General features: G+C 45.2%; 1 protein-coding gene across 5 annotated transcripts in view; it reads left to right on the top strand.

Moving 5' to 3' along the window:
- ebf1a (EBF transcription factor 1a) overlaps positions 1 to 23,105 on the top strand; it is a 58,288-nt gene that overhangs the window by 23,017 nt on the left and 12,166 nt on the right. For all 5 annotated transcript variants that reach the window (XM_027281878.1, XM_027281867.1, XM_027281865.1 and 2 more), the window contains exons 7-10: positions 11,687 to 11,768; positions 12,974 to 13,115; positions 15,486 to 15,616; positions 17,276 to 17,402. In XM_027281878.1, coding sequence (XP_027137679.1) covers positions 11,687 to 11,768; positions 12,974 to 13,115; positions 15,486 to 15,616; positions 17,276 to 17,402 — 482 coding nt within the window. The remainder of the gene's footprint in view (positions 1 to 11,686; positions 11,769 to 12,973; positions 13,116 to 15,485; positions 15,617 to 17,275; positions 17,403 to 23,105) is intronic.

The following is a 23,105-nucleotide window of genomic DNA, read 5'->3' as shown; positions in this document are numbered from 1 at the left end:
ATATAAAAAAGCATGAGCCTCTCCCTCTCCATAAAATTGTATATACCGTACACTCTATGAACTACTACTTACCGCCCGGCTGTATATAGAATATAGAAGATATTGAATCATGCTCAGCCAACACCTCTCCGAGAGAGAGAGAGAGATGGAGATAATGAGAAAGACAGAGAAGGAGAGACAAAGAAAAGGAAAAAGGGGGACAGTGTTTTGCTGAGAGACTGGCCGTCGTTCATCAGTCTGTAAACAGCATGGTGTCCTCCATCTCACTCTCTGGTTATTTTTTGCCAAAGTGCTGCTTCTTTGATCAAGCCAACATCACAGAGAAGAAGACGGGCACGCAGGCATTGAGAGGGGGGTTAATATTGGAACACAATTGACGGCTTGTCACTTTTAGCTTCGAGGCACCGACAACGCAGAGTAGTTAGTTAGGTGCCAGAGAGGGAGACAGAGGGGGGGGGGGGGGGGGGGGGGGGTAACACACACATAACACACACACATCTCGCAGAGCTTTTTGAGTGCTAAATAAATAACAAGCAACGATGTAAATTGGTGTTTTCCTGGAGTGTGTGGCTGCTTCTGGGATGTATTTTTCATGTCAGGACATTTTAGAGTGGTTTAGGGGGTGCAGGATGTGCGGATAATGAATTTATGAATTTAACCTGTGCAACTGTGCACAAACACACAGTTTTGCTCTCTCACATGGGGAAAGAGTTGAATATTCACCTGACCACAGGTGCATCGCAGCATTAATGCGAAGCATATTCAGGGCTGACTCTCTCCCCTCCTCTCCCACCTCCTTCTTTCCCTCTCCACACTATTGTTCTGCTCTCACCAGGGCCCGGGGAGGTGCCAGGGGTGACATCGGCCTATAACCATACACTAGTAGAGACACAGTGGGAGAGGAAACCTCATTGTTGGCTGACTGATCTTCAGTCTTGCGCTGACAAGCCTCCCATGTTCACTAGATTTGTTTTTTTTTTTCTTTCCTTTTTTTTTCGTGTGTGTGTGTGTGTGTGTGTACGCTCCTGGTAAACACTTGCCTTTCAAAACAGGCAGCTACTACCTCTGTCACATCGAGGCTGTCAACACAACACTCGCCTGCACCGTGCTCCGCATCACGCTGAGCTGTAGGACGCACAAATACGTATGTGGAAATGTAAGTACGAGCTAAATGGATGTACTCAAAGGCAGCTTAAATGCACCCAAGAGCTGTTAAAGCAGTGTTTACGGGAGGAATTTGCATAGCACTCTTGCCTCCTGTCTCCTTCCCATACACACACACACACACAAACACACATTGATGAGCTGAACTTGTCCCTCACCAACACTCTGAAAAGGCTAAAGAAACAAAATGAAAGAATGTTGATTGAGGCAAAACAAGGAAGGTTGTTTTTTTTTTCTCCATATTTCCTGTTTCAATAATTAATATGCATGAGTTTTATGGCCGCTTAAGATGCGATCAATTATTCATTAACAGCATGTTAATTGCATCCACAGTCGTGAATATTTAACCAAACGCTAAATCAATGGGGTCGAATGAGCAGCAATATGGACATTTTATAAGCTTTGCCAAAATTAGGTTAAGCTTTAATGAAAACGGCAGCGAGCAGATTGAGAAGGGACAAATGTGAATAAAGAACTAACTTCGTGAAAAGGATGGAGGCTCACGTTTGGGAAGCAGACGATATGAATAAATGCAAGGTTGTTGACTGGTAATAGTATAGTCAGTGACTCTCAGCCTTTCCTCCTGCTTTGTCTCTTTATTCTCATCTCCTCCTTTTTTAAATGGAGAGGATGTAATCTCTTCATCTCTGCCCACTGTAGCCCGCCTTTTTTCACTCTCAAAGAATCCAGACTCCTTTGTCCTGGATCTTTGTGTACTTGTGTGTCTGTGCAGCCCCTTGTTTGTGTGTGTGTGTGTGTGTGTGTGTGTGTGTCACAGCAGTGTCTGGACGTTGACATTTCTCTGCTTGGATAACCATCGCGCCCTCTGTCCCTCTGTCCCTCCAGCCATGACGCAGGGTAATGTCACCTGTCAGTCTCAAACTCCTACTTACAACCGCTGTCCCCCTTAACGTCCCCCCACCCCCATGAAACACCACCACCACCACCACCGACACCACCAGTCCACCACCCTCTCACCCCGACCCTAACTGCTCATCCCCTGGACCTCACCTGGGAGACAAAGACCTCACCATCTCTCCCTTCCCACTCCTTTTGTCTTCGTCTCCACTACCTCATATGACTCCATATCCTCCTGCTCTTTGGTTGCCTTATATCCAAATGGCAATCCACCGCTTCCTCCGCCTCACATTTGCCCTGAGGACTCCATAATATGGAACGGGAAGACATGTAGTGAATGGGAAAGTCAGGGGTGGGAAGTTGACTTTTTGTCTGGACCCTGGTGCGTTCTGCGTCTGTTTTCAATTACTCTCCCAGCACAGGCGGGGTGGAGGTTTATGCGTTATATGGGAATGTAATTGACTATAACTGCCCTCTTAACATTAACCAGGTGTACTAGCTGAGTGTGTGAGATTAGGCCCCGGGTCTTGGCCGTTATATGATGTGTGCGTGTGTGTGTGTGTGTGTTGTTGTTGATGTATTTATACCCTTCCCCTGTGAGGTGGCGCCCATTAGCACCACATTTAAATCTGCCATTTTTTTTCCCTGTGCATTTCTGTACACGTGTGTTTATTCCTACTACTTGTCCTTTTGTGCAGGTTTCATCGTGCATCTACTGTGTTTGTGTGCACATGAGAATGAAAGGGAAAGTCAAAAAAAAAAAAAAGAGGCAGGATACAGATCCAGTCCGCTTCAAGGGGGGGCCTGACTTTACAAGGACAAAGTCAAAATGGTCCCATTCACAAGGCTGACACACTCTGATTTGTATGTATAGTTCTGTGCAGCCTGCAGGGCACTAGCCCAGAGGCTATCACTAACACCCAGACCAATGCACGAGCTGGGGGAGGTAGTGGTGGAGGCAAACGGGGACTGTGTGTGTGTGTGTAGAAGAAGAAGAGGGCTGTGTGTGTGTGCTGTGGAAAGAGAAGCATCAACAGGCTGTCAATCAAGCTCTGGCCACAGCCTGTCACTCCCCGATAGAGCTTGTCCGGGGGAGAATGGGGAGTCCCTGGGACCCTGAGAGGAGAAAGGAGGAGGAGGTTCAGGAGGGAAGGTGGAGGGAGCAGGGGAGGAGATGACTGTCTGTCTGTCTCAGTGACTCGGGCTTGATTTGATATTTGATACCGAGCATGTGGCATTTGAATGCAAATCTATTTTGATTGTCCCACCGTCTGATACGGTTAAGAGGAATCTATAGGGGATATGCATGTGTATCAGAGAGAGCTGGTCTGGGGACACATACAAAATGATACAGAGAATTATTCATGTGTTATATTACTCACCAATTCACTTGCATTAGGCCTCTTTTCTCTAAAAGCAATATAAAGATATTTAATCAGAATAAATATATAAGATTACAGGTCAGAGGTTACAAAAAAATGTAGGATTCTTATCCCCTTGGTGGTTAAAGTAGTTTTATTCATGTGGAAAAAACTTGGCAGCGTATGTGCGTAAACACCGCGTGCATTACCGTGTGTACGTGTGTGTTTAAAAATGCGAGCATGTGCAGGATAATTATTTTCCCTGCGTGCATGTGGAGGATTGTGTTTAAAAGCAAGCATGCCAAGTAGGTAGACAGACAGACAGATAGACAGGCGGATAAAGCCGGTATTACTGCAGTATGGAAATGCGAAGCTCAGTTCCCTCCCAATTAGAGCAGTGACTTCTGAAATGCCATAATACCCATTAATTAGCAGGCTGCTATTTTCTCAGTGATATGGCTAATTAGTCTGCGAGGCTCTACACTATCTGGACCATTATTATTGGGTTGAAGCCATGCAAACACACTCACGTCCACACACTCCTCATGTTTGAGTTGCTGCGCAAACACCAGCGCGCTCACGTCCATATACATACCGTACAGCGCTCGGGGAAGAGATACACATGCAGCGCACATTGCAACAATTTCCCACAGTTGAGTGACCCTAATTTAAGTGACACCATTATACGCTTCAGTGGCAACATAGCACAGCATGAGCGAGTTAATGGTGAAGAAGGGGATGTTGATGAACAATTACAGAGTGGCCGCCCTCTTCTTCAACTATATGCTCCTGGTAACATGTTATTATATCCTGATAAAAGCCAGCAAACAGCATCACTGGCCGCCCCACTGTGAGAAACAACAGGGAAAATGTTTCAACCCCCTGTAATGACTTGGCGTGTGTGTGTGTGTGTGTGTGTGTGTATGTGTGTGTGTGTGTGTGTGCGCACGGTGCTCTCTCCGCCTCAACAGTCCATCAGTGTCTCCCACCGGACAGACAGGCCACTGACACAGCACCACGAGGCCGGGAAACCTTTTCAATCACTCCCTCACTTTTCCCTCTCTTGTCAGGTGGCAGAAAGGCGTGATTGATCTGTTGTTTCTCCGCGGCCGTAAAGGAGTGGAAAGAAGTTGTGTTGGGTAAAAAATAAAAATAAAATTTAAAATAAATAAAATTTAAAAAAAAAAAGGTCTGGCATGTGTGACAACCACTTTCATAAGTTTATTAATCATCTTCATCAATAATGCAACCCTGGCCCTGCTGTTGGTTGTCATGCAGCTTGTGTGTGTGTGTGTTTGCATGCATGCCAGTGTGTGTTCACACTCCTCACAGCCCGATGAACTTCATAAGTGTCCCATCACCACTTTAATCAAATTACTTATGAACCAAAATTGACAGTTTTCATTAATTATAAAGGATTATTCTAATTGCGATTCAAATTTATTCATTTAGAACAGACGGCATTCAGTAATGTTTCAGGAAATTTGCATATTAAATGGAGAGGGTAGGCCATTAGCTATGCTAATGTATGCATGATTCCTTATTTTGTGATTGGTGGGCCATATGTAGCAGGCTGGGGGTGTGCAGGTGAGGAATCTAGAAGGAGCTGTAATATGTTTGATAAACACAGAGGGATGCTAAGGCCAAAACACACATGTGCACCTCCACACACACACACATACACTGTAGGACGCCATACGTCTCTGTTCAGTATCAATCTCCCTCTTTCTTTCCCCCCCGTCACACACACTCTCTCTTGTCTCACATTTTCTCCGTCTCTCCCACTCTCTGCTTCCATATTCCTCCCTCAAGACCCATTGGAGGGAACAACTTTTCACCCGAGAACAAACGCGGCACACTAATTAAGTTTCTGATTTCTGATCCTGCTGCATTTAGAAACATAACCTTGAGCCTGTGTACAGTCACAGTCATAGTTATGATTTAATACGGTGCTTAAATGGAACAAAAAGAAAGAACTTTTGCAAGCGGCACATTCATCCCCACAATGTATGGGGCTGGTCCCGGGTTGACACAATGCTCTTTATCAAGCTATATATAGTCGATGCATTATGCATTAAGTTTAACATGTGCTTAAATCAACACTATTCAATATGAATACATCAGTCTCCAACTAAGGTAGAGAGGAGAACAGTTAGGGTAAATGACTGTGCGGGGAGGCACGCAGGCGGGCATAAGCACGCGGTCACACACATCCGCGGTCACACACACCCTTCGGCTGTGCGGCAGCGTCTACCCAAGCTGATGACAGGGCCATTATTCACTGGTCAGTCCCACGAGGGCAGGGTTTGAGCTGGACAGGGTAGCAGAGCGTCCCAGCATGGCAGGACAGCGCTGAGGTGAGAGGGACCAGGACCCTTCATTACTCCCGTGGTCTGGAAGCCTGGAGCTTTTCCCTCTCCCTCTCTCTCCCTCTCACTCTCTTTGTCTCTGTCTCCATCAGATTAATGGGCCAGGCCCCGACAGAGGAAGTGTTTCAATCAGCACTGCCTGCCAAGCTTGTCCATCACCCAGACAGCCTCTTATTCATCATGGCTTTGATACACGCACACATGAATACACACACACATGCACAGATGTTTATTTGGTTGCATCCCCCTTCCCCTCGTGCTCTGGTATAAAGCCAGGCCACAGGTAGCGATGTTGTCAGGCTACAAGTTGTTGAACCCAGCACTACTTTCTCATACGCCGTTGCCACACTGGAGAGATCTCATCGCCTGTCTTTCAAAGCTCCCTGCACGATTTCTCAGTTGAATTTTGAATGATCCTTTTTGGATGAAATGGATGAAACACAATTGGTTAAGTGTCTCTGGGACTTCTGTCCCCAAGCTGGGACTGGAGCTCCGGCTGCAAGGGGAAGCGAGGAGCGATCCCTCCCAAGTGGGGCCTCTCCCAGAGCGGCTAAGGCACAGTGCGGATCCTCCCCTGACCCACTGTCTCCCTCCTCCGGGGTCCATTTGTTCTGAGAAATATTTAACAACGGGGCAAATACAGCTGACATGACATGCACACACATCGAGTAGATCCAGACGAGGCGGAGGATGGGACGATGCACCGAGCGAGCTGGAAATGAATTTTTCAGCGCAGTGAGATGTTCTATTTGAATAAATCATGACACTTAAGATAGACATGAGGGCAATATAGAGGTGCTCGCAGCTACTCTGAGGAGTAGCACTCCAAAAGGAATGGAGTGAAGTGTGTGTGTGTGGTGTGTATTTGTGTGTAATGGTTTCTCTTTGTGTGATTCTCCGTGTTTCTGTGTGTTTTTCTTTCATGTTTTGCCTTTTTTAGTCGAGGTATCTATCTGTCTGATATTACTGTGCCATGTAGAACTGGATGTTTCTCTCTTTCAGTAAACTGGGCCACCGCAGCCTGTTACAGCCTGGTGTCCGAGGCCCACGGCCAGGCCCAGAGACAGACCTGGTTCTGGATTATTAATGTCCCCCCCTGTGGAGCCAGGCCCCCTCCCCCACCCAGTGCCCCCCTACACCCCTGGGGTCAGCCTGCATGGCTCCTGGTGCAAGGCCCCCCTCATAAATCTCCCTAAATTAGTGTGTGTGTGTGTGTGTCTTAAGCATATACTGCAGGCTGGGAGACAGGTCACCATGAAAACAAGCCAGTCAGGCTCTTGGTTGAAGTGTCAGTGATGCATGGCGGAAAGCGCGAAAGAAAGCATTGCAGAGAAAAGAAAGAATACGAGAAATGAAACACAAGGGGAGGAAAAGAAAATACACAAAGCCGGATAAGACATTTGGTTCTCTTAGAGCGCCGGACTTCACTTTTAGTCTGGTTGCCTATTTGTCACTCTTTTTTTCCCCCGCTGTAACGTTATATTTGCTTACAAATATTTACACTTAATTTGAACTCGCCTCCGACTTCATTAGGATCGATTTCCTGAACAAATCTTAATGCTTAATTGCCGAGGTGCAGGGTCTTCCATTCCTCTACCTGCCTAGATTAGTTCAACATGTCCCACGGTGGTAACAGGCATGGGGAAGTGCTGTTGTGTCACTTAGTTAACCCCCGAGACAAATGGCTCCCCTCCGGAGCACAGTGAATTACACACCTCATGAAGCATATTAGGAGCCAGACACAGTGCTTTTCTTCTGGAGATGATCTGTATGGCAGGAAAGGTTGGAGGGAGAGGGAGAGGAGAGAGGGCTGAGTTATGACAATCACCCACAGTCATTTTTACAGCACATCGGCATCGGAACAAAACAGAGAAACAGAGAGCAGATAGAGGAGGGGCGGGATAAAGAAACGAGGCACAAACATGTACACCACAACGTGCAAGAAAAGGCTGAAAAGATGAATAAACTGGAGCTACTGAGGAAGATGAAACCACACAATTCCAAAGTTATCCACGTTAGATTTGACAAGGAAAACAACTCTTTACCTCATTTGTTGCTAATGTAGGAAAATTATTAGAAAATATAACAGAATTGTCCCTCGGAGGCTTCCTTGCTGTTAGCTAATCGCTTAGACAATCTTTATCACCACAGTAATAATATTTAGATGCTACAGGGATTACTTAAAAGTTGTGTTTATAATTGCTTTCCTTGTTTTGTTTTTTATAGGCAGAGGGTGATTTTGTGTTTAATTGCTCCAAAGTGACAAATAATGCCCGTTATGATATGATGAAAGTGTGAGATCATTAAATTACTACGGCGACCGGCTGCATGTGTTTATTCGTTCGTTTTCGCTGTTACAAATTTATGCCATGAGGCTTCAAGAGGCCAAGCAGTTATTTACACAAATTCACTTCCACAGCCATTCCTGGATTTGGGGGTAATTACGTGAGAGCAAAATGGTTTTATTTCATTTAATCCGGCCGCTGCAGCAATTTGCACTGGTAATATTTGTAGCTGTGGAGTCTGCACAGTAAAACAGCTTGAAACCAGCGAGAGTCTCAAATACAAACAAGGTGGAGGAGGCAATAATCAAAACAAGATTCGTGTATCGAGCAACTGAAAATGGATGTTTTGAGATGAGATGCGCTTTAAGTTTTGCAACATCATCTGTATAAATTTGACATATTGTATTCTGGATATTAAATATGCTGAGGAGTCCAAATGTTCCCCCATATACATTTTCCTGATTTTTTAAAACTATTTTTCACATTTTATTGACTAAAAATTAAAAATAATTTATATGATATAAAAGATAATACACCAACCTCTGACCTGTGTTCTCAGTGGTAGCTACGGCAATATTCACAGAGTCCTGAAAGCTAATGATGAAATCTTACTTTGGCAACAAAGATCCATTCTGATTTCACTCTGTGTCATTGTGTAAAGCAGTTACCAGGTGGATACATGGAAAGATTGTGGAGTATCTAATTAAAAAAGAAACAAATAAATAAATAAATATGCTCATATTCGTGTTAATGAGCAAACAAAGCAATGAAGTAGGATTACAAATCGGCATGTTGCAAATCTTTAGTCATTTTATTGACACAATAATCAGTTGCTACCAGCTACAGCGGCCCAGTACACACCGACCTGTGTCAGTTGTGTTATGCATGTAAGAATGCATGAACGCTAGTTAGCAAGTGAGTGGAAAAGTTATAGCTAAAGGTAACGGTTAATAAAAACTGTAAATTGTATTAAAAAATGTAACACATTCACTTTTATTGTGTTAACTAACTGTAACTGTAACTTTCACAAATCAGTTGAAATGAACTCAAAGATCATCGGATAGTGCTTTAGTGGTACCACTGATATAAAGTCAAACAAAGCAACAACTGTAAAGCAATAATCTTTTTCATTGATTAAAAAAAAACGAGGAAAACATGATAATAGACGTCTTAAAAGATCGAATTAGTGAATTATAGACTATCATCGGTCCATATTTACTGGTCAGCTGTCAATCCGATTACCCATAAATCCTTATGCTAATCTCTTTGCTACTGCATATCAACACGCACTGCTCTTTATCCAACCCCCCTTCACACACACACACACACACACACACACTCTCTCTGTTGATCCATGTAAATGTGTGCAGCGGTGATTCTCGCCCCCCCCCCCGGCTCCTGTGGAGATGAGATAGAGCAGAGAGGAATCAACATGTTACAGTTTTGTAATGTTTCCGTGCGGCTGACTCCAGACACCTTAAGTCATGTAAATAATGAATCAGATGATCCACGCGTGCAGGAGATCGAGGGGACGCGCTGACATATGGCAAAGAGGATGAGGCATACTGACTTTGACTTACTGTCTTCATCTCTTTTTTCGCTCTCGCTATCTCAGCACAGCCTCACTTTTTCTTTTTTTCCCTTTTCCACCACCTCTTCCTCCTCTCTCCAAATCCAAACTCTAATATTTAACCTCCTGATTTGGCCTCCTCTGGTGGGGCCACCTCTGACTCCAGTGACCCTTCCTTCTCCACATCCACTTATCCATCATCCATCCATCATGAATACCTCAGAGAAAGAGGAGAAGGACACATTGGGGAAAGAGCGGAGTCGATGAATTAAACAGGAGGTGCAGTGAGGAAGGTGGAGTGTGTTGGACAAGTGGTTGTGGTCCACAGCTGTCTTTAAGTCTGCTCTCTGACCCTGAGGAGATAAGAAAGTTGGGAGACCCTCAGCCTTTGGGGTCCAACAGCCACTGTAAAAAAAAAAAAAAATCCATCTCTGCGCTTCATGAATTATTGAGATATTGGCCTACAGCCTCTAAAATATACAGGAGGGTGGTCTGTCTCTCCTTTCAGATTTCACATACTCTCTACCACGTGCCTCTGTCTATCTTTCTATCATTTTCGCCTCTCACTTTCTACTTCCCGTCCTTCCCTCCCTCCTTTGCTCTTATTCTTTTCCTCCCTTCTCATTGAGATTTACCCTCTTGAGCCAGCGAGATCGTAAATCAGGACACAAACAAAGCAGAAGAGAAGAGAAGAGCAGCCGAGAGAGACAGTTTGTTATTCAGATCTTACGAGGCTTTTTCTTCCTCACTTCAAGAAGAGTGTCTACCACTAACCAGCTGTCATGCATTTAAAAGTTGTCAGGGATGAATTCACGAGTTCTTGTGTTACATCAGACGCTTGTAATGTGCACAGCAGTAGGCTGGCCCTCGCAATGAGACAGAACTCTGGTTTGTCCATTTATCTTCTTTGCTCTCTTGTTTTTCCCTTTTATTATTTTTTTTATTGTTTTCTGGATGAAGCAATTGTCCAAAGCACGCTACTGCTTACTGCGTTTCTCAGTGACATGCCTCTCTATGTGTGTTTGCGTGACACGTCTGCTTGTGCATGATTATATCTAAGGCAGTTGGCTCCAAACGCGCTGCCCAGTGCAGAATCCTAGCCATAACAAATGAACAGAGGGTAGAAAATAAGACATATGAAAGAAAAGCTGAGCAAAGGAGTGATTCTCTCTCTGGCTGGTGGAGATCTGTATTGTAAGCAGTTTCAGCTGTCAGCACTTCTTTGAGCTACCTCAAAGGGAGGAGGAGGAGGAGGAGGAGGAGGAGCAGGAGGAGGGTGGGATGTTGTAGTTTTATTTTTCCCCGTTTGAGGGTTCCTGTTTATTTGTACATGGCGCTGTTTATTTTCGCGGTTCATTTGATTTTTTTTTTCTCTCTCTCTGTTTGGGGAGACAGACAATGCAGAGGGAAGAGTGGAAGAGATGTACAGCACTGTAGTTTCAGTTAAAGAAGAAGTTGTCAGGCTTCAAGCCGTGGGGTGGGGCTTGGGAATAAATTGTCAGCCGTCCCCTCTCTGCTTTTCAGGCCTCCGGTGCCCCCCCCCCACCACCACCACCCCACAGTCCCCCCCTTTACTCCTCCGACCCTCCCTTCCTCCCTCCCTCATTAAGTATTGATGTGGGTAGCCATACTTGCCATCTCAGCCTATTAATAATGCATGGCAGGTGCTGTTGATGTGGTCTCTCACACTGAGATTGAGAGAGGCAGGAATGGCAACACTGTGCTGCATAGTAGCTACAGCACAACCTCCGTCACACGAGCTCTGCAGCTGGGGGAGGACGGGGGGGAGGGAGGGTTACGCCTGCCCCGGTGAGTTTATGGCAAGCTGTGACAGCAGCTCGGAGATGGATATACAAGGTAGCATCTTACTCAATATCCCAGAGCTGTTTTTACATAGAAAACTGCCTTTGTCATAAACAACTGATGGATGAGGGCGGGGGAGTGTATGAGCCTTGTCTGCCACTGGTGTTTGATTTGTTTTATTTGTATTTTGTGTTTTGTTGAAGTAGCTCACGCTGTACTTTGAATGGCAGACAGCTGCTCATTTATTTCTCTCTCTCTCTGTCTCTCTCTCTGCAGGTTCTTCCTCAAGTTCTTCCTGAAGTGTAACCAGAACTGCCTGAAGAATGCAGGGAACCCTCGAGACATGAGGCGTTTTCAGGTGAGACACAACTGTCATCGTTCATACGGTCTGTGTTGTAACAGCAGACAGGGACCACACTTCCTGTTCACAAAGAAAACACCAGACATGGCGACAGCATCCTGTAGCTGAAGAGAAACAAAAGCGTCCACGGGGTCTGTCTCACATAAAATGATCTCGCCCGTCCAGAGAAAAGAGAGCATGTACGGTGTACACTGACATTACTAAAACTTGCCATAAAATCATAAACTTGACTTTCTTTTTCACAGTTTTTTCACAAACTACAAAATATCCGCACATACCTTTTTAACTGAGGCTTCTCTGTGCTTCTCAGTAAAGTTACAAAATGGCCCACACCAGTCAGCATAATAAACTTTATTGTCAAACTTTGTTTAAGTTGCAAGCTACACACCAGCCCTGCAATTAACATGTCTCCATAAATTCCGAATTAGCAGATGTAGGCATATAAGTGATAACAATGGGTCTGAAAGGAGCACTCGTAGTGACGGAAAATGAGCACCCAACAGCTCTATAAAGCGTTTTAGCATCTTTCAGCTCGTTGTTTTTATTTTGCTGGCCCGTGACTTTACTTCTTCAGTTCACCCTCGCCGCAGCTCTGTGCTACGCTCTAGTCATTTACAACTGCAGCAGGCAGCTGTTTCCAGGAAAAGGGCTCTAAAAAGCCAACTGTTCGCCAAACAGCAGACAGTCGAAGTGAGCAACTAGCTGCTGAAAAGTAGTGAATCATTTAACGGCAAAAGACTAAAATATTTCCTTCAGTCCACGGAGAGCAAAAACAGAACGAAAATGAGAATGCACTATAAATGTATGCTCAGTGTCTTCACTAATAAGTTAGCCATATCAGTGTAAAAGGCGGCAGTGTGTAAGTTTTGTGTTCACAGCCACAAATCTGTTGTAGCAGGTTTGAAATAATTCATGATCACATATAGCAAAAACCTGGCGAGTAAACTATTACATTCCCAGAATGAAAGTAAAGCTACCCCAAATACAAAGATAGTAAAACAAGTGATTGGCTTACTGTGTACTAATATTACATTAGAACATATTTACTCCAGTAAAACTATATTAGCAACTCAAAAAATATAAATAAATCACAAAAAATATAAGTTTTTAGAGGAATTATAATAATAATTTACACACTGCATGTGTAACTTGCAGGTGTCTACATTCAAAGTGAGGCTTATTGTATTTCCATGCTTTCTCAGGTGGTTGTGTCGACTACGGTGAGCGTGGAGGGCCACGTCCTGGCCGTCTCCGACAACATGTTCGTGCACAACAACTCCAAACACGGGCGCCGAGCTCGAAGACTGGACCCCTCAGAAGGAACACCGTCCTACCTGGAACACGGTATTAAAAGCAGGGACAAAACACGGAGGCTCTCTCAATGATCTTTCTTTGTCTCCCTCACTTTTCTTTCTGTCTGTTCAACTCCACCTCCCCTCCCCTACCTCCCTCTCTCACCCCCTTCCCCCCTGTCTGGCTCCGTACTCAACCCCTCCTCTGTCTCCGCTCTATCCCTCTCAAACCTGCGCTCTTGCCTTCTTTCTTATCTCCCTCCTGCTTCCTCCCAGATTTTCACTTTCCTCTCTTGTAGGGTTTCTAAGTCGAGCTAAGAGAGGAGAGAGTGGTAGCTAGTGAGTCTCTTGTCTCTCCCTGGTGACTTGCTCCCCCCAGGTCTCTGCCTCTGGGCCTTCTACTCTGCCTCACATAAGCACTATGTGTCTTATGAGGTCTGTTCTGCTTAAAGCCAACACTGGCTTTATTTCCTCGGAGACCTGCTTTTATCCTCCAGCCCTCCATCACTCCCCATCCCTCAGGTTTTCAAACACACCCATTCACACACAAAAAAGCCCATGCACACACATACACACCCCCACATACACAGTCAGACCCAAACCTTTAATACTTCATAATGACATGTGCACATGATTTAGGAGCCCGCACTGATTCCCAAGTCCCTAATCCAGTTATTTTCTCATTTCGATTTCCCAGACATTGAATAAGAGAAACATTTTTTTTTTCTTCTTTGAGGAAAGTCAACCTCAGGGATGATAATGACAAAAAACTAAGAAGGGATTTACATGATGGCCTACAGTAGATTGCATTAAGATTGAATGTTGTGGTTAAGTCTTTCTAATGACTATTCTCCAGAGGTAAGGTGGACCACTTGTCCCTGCGACTGGTCTCACAGACGATTATAAGAGTTCACAAAGAAGAGACATATTGGAGACGTCAGCAAGACTTGGATCTTACACAGAAAGAAGAGTGCACACAGTACGCTAACAGATGTTCCCTGTGTCACAGAGATTTGTTTGGGAATTTCCTCTTCTCTGATTTTCTATTCTCCTGGTGACTGGGGTTGGAAGGAGGAACAACACGAGGAAAAGAATAAGACGGGGGCGGGCTGTAGGAGTGATGATGAGAGGAAGGGGTTAAGAGTGCTCGATAGTATAAAGGAAAGATGAAAAGAAAGAAGACAGCGGTTTCTCTTTTTTTGTTTCTGGTGTGTGTTGAGTTTGTGTGCAGGATACACAACTTTGGGGGCCCATTTCAGGCGGTAATAGATGAGCAGTGCATAGAGTTGAACAGATGGCACTGAGGAACACCCCAAAGTATAATCCTATCACATGGATTCACGTTCCACCATCTGGTTAATCCACACACACACACACACACAAGCACACACATGCACATGGAGCGCACATAATATCAGCGGCTGTGAAAAGGAGGCATCTTAGGCCATGATTACGGCCACAGATTGCTGCTTGGTGAACGTTGATCTCTGCAGGCGTATCGGGGGGCTAAATATCATTCCAGCTTGTTGGGGAGGATCAACAGAACAGGGAGTCAGGCAAAGAGCAAAGGCTAGGCTTCAGGGGGAAAAAAAAAAAGTCAGCCTAGTCTAAAGTGGATTATGCCGCTTTACAGAATTACAGCATGTCTGACAAGCTGCATATCTGTTAAGGAGAGGAGATTTAGCTTGTATAAACATGTATTTTCCCAATGCTGTTCTTTTCTTCAATCACATCCAGTAATCTCTAGTCCATAATACCAACAGATAAGGCCAAAAAGCACGTTGAATACCAGTTATTGAAAATGAGGTTTATTGTTGTTATTCTGTGCACTTTGTCCCGATAAGACATGAAGAATACGCTCTAAGAGAAAACACTGAAAGCTTACAAAACACATTACAAAATATCCGAGCAGGAGCTGAAATGACCCCGTGCGGTCATGTGAATCAGTGGCCAGGCGCTGACATAACTACACAGATATATGTATGTATGAAACAGACAGCTGAGCAGGAGCTAAGTGTTTGGTTAATGAAGGCGGTGTATTCAGAGGGCAGAGCTACTGTTGGCTCTGCTCTGCTCCCCGGTCGCGTGGCCTTTGATCAGACACTCAGCACACCTGACATTTACACGCCTGCACGCTTTGCCACGTGTCATAAAACAAGTGCACCGCCGCTGCCCTCACACACAGGGCAGGGGTGATGTTTAATAACGGGGTGTGTATAATCACTCTGATTAGTATTCCTCGCTCGCCCCCGACCCCTGGGAGAGAGGAGAGAGGAGAGAGGTGATGTGTGTGTGTGTATGTGAGAGAGATAGAGATGGGAAGAAGAAGAGGGGACTGTACACTATGCCAATAGCCAAGACCTTTATGTGCTGTCATTAGGTTAGTTAGCATCTAATCTATTTCTATCTATGAATCTTGCAGCAACCCCCAGCATCAAAGCCATCAGCCCCAGCGAAGGCTGGACCACAGGGGGCGCTACCGTCATCATCATCGGGGACAACTTCTTTGATGGCCTGCAGGTCATCTTCGGAACCATGTTGGTCTGGAGTGAGGTTAGTCACCATCTGGTCTCCTGGAAAAACAAGTGCATGTGTATATATTTGTGTATCCTGACCACAAAGTCTTAAACAGAAGCCTCTCGGCTATGAATCGATGGCTCTGAAGCCTTTTGGCCTGGTGTCACAGGTTGTGGCTTCGCTTCGTGTGGGCGTGAGTTTAACCAAATAGTAAATTTCCTTCTCTGATTTTTTTCATCTGAAGAATTTTTAGACGTATAATAAGGGGGAAAGTATGTAACATTTCATATTTACATAGTGATATGTACATAATTTGTGTAATAAATTCATACTTCAATCATCTTTTAACTTGTTATATAAGCATCTTGGGATGCCAAGAATTCCCTAACCCCCAGGTTGGGAAGCACTGATGTAAAGGAACTAAATGGCTAAATTGATTAGTCAGTTACAAGTTGATCATCATGTCATATTTTTATAATTTATTTGTTATTTCAAGTAAAATGTCAAACATTAGCTGGTTTCACTTTCTCAGATGTTGTTTTTTTTTTACCTGTTCAGACAAACTAAAGGCATCGCACGTTAAAAATGAATCAGGGTAACTGGAAAAAAAAAGTAGATTAATTAATAATGATGATCAATAATTGCAGCCCTACTTGAAACCCACATCAAAAAATATTTCACAACCCGAGCAGCCTGCTTTCTTATTTCTCTCTGCAGCAGGTCTTATTTTCATCATATCTCTTTGCGGCTCCCTTCCTGTCTTTTATTATGTTAGTATCTATCTGGCTTCTTGGAATATTTGCACACCGTACAGTATGAATCTCTTTGTAAGGAGCATCTGCCACACGACTAAAATGTAAATGTAGTGTATGTGTGGAATTGAAGGTCAGTGAGCGCCGCAGCTAAACAGCTTTCTCTTTAGTAAAGGAATAATTCTATAAAAAGCCCTTATATTATCTCGCTGCGAGGTGAGTGGGGCCAGACAATGGTAGAATAAAAGCGTAGCTAAGTGAGCAATGAAAAGGACAGTTAAAACACACATATGCACACACACACACACACACACGTTCACATGCACAAGGCACTGGCAGCAACATTGATGGCTTTTGAGCGCCTCTACCTTTGAGTGCTGGTTCACTGTAGCGTGCAGAAAACAAGCACTCATTGAGGTCTCGTCTGTGTTTTGTCTTGTTACCGTTTTCCTTCAAAGACCCTTCAGCATACACACATAGAGATACATGGCGAGCAGGCTCATCAACCACACTAAGTGAGCCTGTTTAAAACACAGTAGTGCTTTAATATGGCTAACAGCGGCTAGACATCCTCGGCTGACAGACACAGAGACGGGGGCAGCAAAGAGGAGCACATTATATGTTTACTTATACTGTGTAATAGACGTATGCAGAGGAAGGTGTGTTTTATTCATAAACAGATAACTGCTTTTGAACCCCTCTTACAGGGCCCGTGTCAGCACTGATAACCATCCTAAGCCTCGCAGTGACATTGCCTCAGGCTGGGAGGGCCACCTGAGGGCTTTAGCGCTAACACATCATTTTCAGGCTGATTATACAAAGAAAGAAAGTCAAAAGCTGCAAAGGGAAAGGTCTGAGGCGAGCCGAGAATAGTCCCCTGAGCACATGTTTGGATATGAAGTTTCATTGCATTAATCTTTTTGCCCTTTCTGGCTCTCCGTAGCTGATCACCCCCCATGCCATTCGTGTGCAAACTCCACCCAGACACATCCCCGGGGTGGTGGAGGTCACGCTGTCCTACAAATCCAAACAGTTCTGCAAAGGCACACCTGGACGCTTCATCTACACAGGTACCATCTATGCACTAACACCTGCTAATGACACTAATTCACAGAGCAATCTGAGGAGATGATGTAGCTTCAATCTATCAGTCAGCTGGCTTTTCTTGTGCAATTTTCTCCTGGGTTCTCTCTTTTTTGTTTTTACAAACAACAGCTTGCCTTTAGAATAATGTGGGAAAAAAGCTATAATCATATAAAGCACATCACAGTGGTTTTAGTTTTATTAGAACTGTATATTTGCAATATCTGCTAAAAGTAACCTGGTGCAGTTTATAAGCTGTCATTTCTCCACACTGTTTCTGGAGGAAAATGTGCATGCTAAACAATTTAAAATTCAATAACACGACTCAATAATTCAGTGAAAGAACCCTACTGATCAGAGGAGGAAAAGTGTTTACCCTCTTTTATGAAGCAGGTGAAGGTCAGGGGGAGGTTTAACCTTTTGATTAGTGGGATTATTGCGATTTAACCCCGTCGATGGCGTGATTCACAAAGGAGGAAGGCCACGAGTGGAGTGTGGCTTTTTTTTTTTTTTTTTTTTTTTTAGTGCAGGGGCGCAAATAGCTCGAGCTGTTACATCAGAGTGTATCGGTGCAGAGTTATAGCCATGCGGCGAAAAGAGCGGCAGAGAGAGTGAATGTGAAGCGGTGATTAACCAATGCGAGACCACAGGTCCCCGGGGAGACTGTGAATCACATAAATCTGTCTGTAATCTCAACCACTGATAGACTTAGGCTGTAAGCCTCAACTGGAGTTGCCAACATTTAACAAAATCACAATCAAGAGAGAGAGAGAGAGCGTTAGCGTCCCTTCAACGCCCATTACATGTCTTCCATCTTTTGTGTCCCAGTTGCTGTGCATGGAGAGAATCCATGTCCATGGGTCATAATTACGACTCCATGTTTGTGTACTTATGGGAAAAGCTGTGATAGGCTCCCCTGTGTTTGTTTATGTGTATGTGCGAATGTACTCCCAAACACACGCATGCATATTGACAAGTAACTGCATTACTAAGACAGAGGGCAGATGGGTGGGCAGCCTTTGCCATGCCAGAGCTGTCCAACAGCCCGCACTCTGCCAAACCCATAGAGCTGTGTGTGTAGGTGTGTGTGCAGCCTTTTAATGTGCCAGACATGTGCAAACCGTATGCATAAACGCCCTATCTCTTCCCAGCCCTCCACTCTTTCTCCTTGTCACATTCACTTATTCAAAACTTGCTTCTTCGGATCATCCTCTCTCTCTCTCTCGCATGCGCTCCCTCGCTCTCTCTCTCTCTCCTCTGCCTCTTGACTTCTGCGGCAGCGCATAGAAGAATCTCAACAGGTGAGAGGTAGCAAGAGGTCATCCACTGGGAGCTGGACACACACACACACACACAGGCACACACACAGTTGCGCTGCTGCTTGCCAAGCGCTGGCACCTTCACGGTGACACAGTCAACCGCGTCGAGGCATAGATCCCAGCTTCTCACACTTCACTTCAGCCACTGCTCTGCATCCTCAGCGGGTATTTGTACCTCTCCCATAGCTCCTTTAGCAGCACCCCTTTTTGTTTTATTTTTCCTAGGGAGGAAGAACCTGCTCTCGTATTTGCTATCTTTAATAAGAGCCAGAGAACAAGAAGAGAATGAGCAGAGCAACAAAAAAAAAAGCAATTGATGAGAGTGGAGAGTGGTGGATGAGAAAGGGAAGAGAGGAGAAGGATGAGAGAAAGGGATGGAGGATTACCATGGGCCATGTTGCCCTCCTGGGTCTGTTTGGCACCAGTTTGAGCCCAGTTGCCAGTGGGTACTAATCATGGAGGATTGGCAGCACTGTGTGGCAGCTGGCAGCTAACGCACACACACACATACACACACACACATGCATCAACACAGCACCACACTCGCAGACATGCATATACTCATATATTACTAGTGCACGCACGATCACACACACATGTGCACACTGAATTACATTGGGGACAGCTGGCATTGCTAATCAACTTCAGCTGAGGAGAGGAAAGCGAGCAGCTCACAGACCTAATTAAGTCACCACATACCCAATACTGCTGCTCCTGCTACTTTGCAAACATACCCAACACACACACACACACACACACACACACGTATAACCAGTCTATAGGTTTACACCCCCCCCTCCACCTCCACCTCCCTCTGCGTGATCATTGATACTCTGCAAACCGCCCGTTGCCGAATGGAAAAATTTCAGTTGTAGTTGAGGACAGCGGAGACAAGCAGGGGACTTTTGGTGCAGAGGAGATTCGGAGAGAAGCTATTACAGTAATGTGTCCTCTGTCGTCTCTGAGGACTCCTCTGCCATTAGAATTCAGAAAGCTCCAATTAGACTCATCAAAGGCAATTAAGCTCTCTACTGATAAGAATAAAAGACTGTTTTTTTTTCATTCTCTCCTCTTCCTCTGTCTTTTTATCCCCTTATCCCCCTTCTGTTCCTCTCCCTGCCCTCTGCCTTACCCACCTCTGGGGCTGAGAGCTCTCCCTAATCTCTCTCTCTCTCTCTCTCCCTCCCTCATTCTCTCATTATCAGGTCATTGCCCACCCTCCCTCCTCTCCCCTGTACAAATGCATCTCCATGTTTGGTTGTGTATCACCTTTTACTGGATTGCTGTCTTTGTAACATTCATCAAAGAAGCTCTCCCTTTTCTTTTCTCCATGCAATATAGAGTGATAATGCTCTCTGCCACCATGGCCCATGAGTGTGCGTGTACGTGTGTGTGTGTGTGCCTGTGCGTATGTGTTTGTGTGTGTCACACGAGGATGCTGGTCATAGATTGAGGGAGTTGATGAATCACCCTTGTCGTTCAAAAGGCAATCCCTCCCTCCTCAGTATGCAGCCTTGTCTGCTTAGTGCTTCCGCCACAGCTTCTGCTGATATTAAAAGGCTCTGCTGGCTCACATTAAGACCGGCACCATGCGCACCGACGCGCATCCGCGCACACGCACGCACAAACATTAGGGGTAGTTTTTCAGCGCTGAGTGCAGATTAGGTGTGTAGGAAACATCAGTCAGTCGCAGCGAAGAGCGAAGGGAAAAGACAAAAGTCAAGAACAGAATTTAAACCAGTCTAGGTGCTGCTGACATTTCTCTCAGCCTCTCTCTGCCTGCTTCTGTGCTCCAAATTAGTTTTAGGAGTGGAGGAAAGACTGTCAGTTGTCTGTCATTTTATATACTACACGCGCTGGTGCGAAACGCAGATGATGCCATCGTTAAGTGCTGCAAGCATGAGCATGCCCTGTAAAGTTTTGATTTATTTTAGCCTTAATTAAGCTCCTCACACACACTGAGACGATTGTTTTGCTCAGATGGTGCCTGAGTGTTTCACATACATAATATATCTTGTGCTGATTGTGTTGATATCATGATGTTGATGTAATTTGCCACAGAGTCAGTCTCTCTTTTTTCCTACAGATACAGATAAACTCTGCATTCATCTGTGCATGATATAAACCTGAGCATGAGCTCATTCACACATCACAGACACACAAAATGCAGCATGTAGTCATCTGGCAATAAAAGTAGGGTGCAACCACGAGCTGGTCAATTACTCGTCTTGCTCCTATTTGTGAATGCTGTCTTTTATTGAGCTTGGGTGGAGGCCTGCTGTTGATTAAAACGGCTGGTCTCCAGCTGGAGACAGGGCCAGCTGAGATAGCTGCACACACTCGCATTTACTACGCACAGTCTAAACAGTGAGGAAATTCACACCTCTATTTGAGATTGAGATTAATTTTCTGCACCATGTGGCTTGTCTTCCCTCTTTAGCATGCTCCGTTCTTATTACAGGAGCATCTGGTCCATGATGATGATGTAAATGAATTTCGAACGTAGATTATTTTATACCCTGCTGAAATGAGCGGCGTTCACCGGGGGAATGGTTCCCTGTGTTTTCTTATATCTTAATTCAAGCGCACACTTTTCCTCCAGATTTCCAGAATTTGCATTTTTCCCAGCGAGGATCCGTGCTGTCAGGTATTGTTAACTGTCGACGTGTACTTTTTGCAACACATAATTAGAGCTTAGGTTGTAGTAGCATCCACACCTCCATTGATTTGCAGAATCTCTTAGTGCCCCCCCCTCCCAACTCCCCTCCACCTCCTCATCCTCATCCTCTCCTCCATCCTCTCTCAGCCTCAGCCTCTCCCTTCCTTTAGGAGCAAAAAGCTCTACTCATCTGTTTTCTGTGTATGAATTTCCAGCCATGCATTAGTCTCCCTGACATGTTCAAGCGATGCTTTATTTAGCTTGTCGGATTCTGCAAATAAACGCAATCTCGAGGTTTATGGAAAAATGGATAAAAATTAGATTGTAAGGTATTGATCTGGATTGTGAGTAGTCAGTGGGGGTGTTATATATGTGTGTGTGTGTGTGTGTGTGTGTGTGTGTGTGTGGTGGTGGTGGGGGTGGATGGCGGGAGGGAGGGGGGGGTAGCTCTCATCTGTGTGAAAGGGGGGCAGAATGGGGGGGAGAAATGAAGCCGTAATTCAGGGCTATTGAACCCCCTGCCACTGGCGGCATCGATCGCCAGGCAGCGCTTATGAGATCACACCTGAGCACTAGAGACTGCAGAGGGGAGGGAAAGAGGGGGAGGAGGGAGGGAGGGGGGGAGGGAGGGATGTGAGGAGGGAGAGGGGAGACGAAGGAGACTGAGAAAGAGAAGAGAAACAGAGGGTTGTGATATGATCAGCTCCTTACCCACTGTCTGAGGGCCCGTTAAGGTGTTAACATCAAGCCTCAGAGCCAATTACCTAACCCTGCAAGTACACTACCCACTCACTGCCCGTACACACTGTGTTGTGACACAGGAGGAGAAGGAGACAGGGCTACCGGACACTTACCGTAGTTTCCTCTTCTCCTCCATCACTCCTCCTCCTCCTCCTCCTCCTTCGTGTGTTTCCAGGACGACTCCACCGTACTGACCTCTCAATTATCCCTCATCCCCCCACCTACTCTTTGCACCCCAAACATCCACCCCCTCCGCCCTTTTTTTTTTTTATTTCTCCCCTAAAGCCCATACCTCCAGCACCCCTCCACCCTAGCCCCTTCTCCTCCTTCTTCTACCCCCTCACCCCTACACACACACTCCCCCTGCGGCTCTGTGGGTTATTATAGTGAAATATGAAGCGGTGTGGATTCTAGGCTTCATGAAATTTCCATGAGCATTGATCTGATCTGATGTGGGTGATTGCTAGGTGAATCCCTCCAGTCCAGGGCTGTTGCTCATCTATTCATTTATTTATGGCAGTTATGTTTTACTGGCTTTGATTTGCTCTTCTGGAGAGCGACAGCTAAGGATTATAAATATACCTGTATAGGCGAGTGTGCTTTGAATCCTGGAGTGTACCGGCACACCACTCCTCTTTCGAGGCAGAAGAGTTTTTTTCTTCTACTTCTTCTTCTTCCAGTACTAATTCCTGTTGTGAAATGTGAGATATTGAGCATAGATAGAAGAGCATAAAACACCAAGATAATCCCCAAAGAGACACAGCCAGGTAGTTAGTGGTGCGCATTGTCCCCCACATACTTCTCTTCTGGTTTATGGTCCTTGAAAACGAGCAGAGACAATATCACTTCCTCTCTCAATTACCAAAATTGTCTCTTTATTTGTAATAGGGGGTATCTCTGTGTGTCTTGGGGTTTTTATGCTATTGTTCACTCGAGGCTCATTTGGCGCATTGTGGAGAACTGATAAAAAA

This window comes from Larimichthys crocea, chromosome I (assembly GCF_000972845.2).
Source record: "Larimichthys crocea isolate SSNF chromosome I, L_crocea_2.0, whole genome shotgun sequence".
NCBI lineage: Eukaryota > Metazoa > Chordata > Actinopteri > Sciaenidae > Larimichthys > Larimichthys crocea.
The sequence above is the reverse complement of the archived record's forward strand: the minus strand, read 5'-3'. Positions and strand labels throughout refer to the sequence as shown.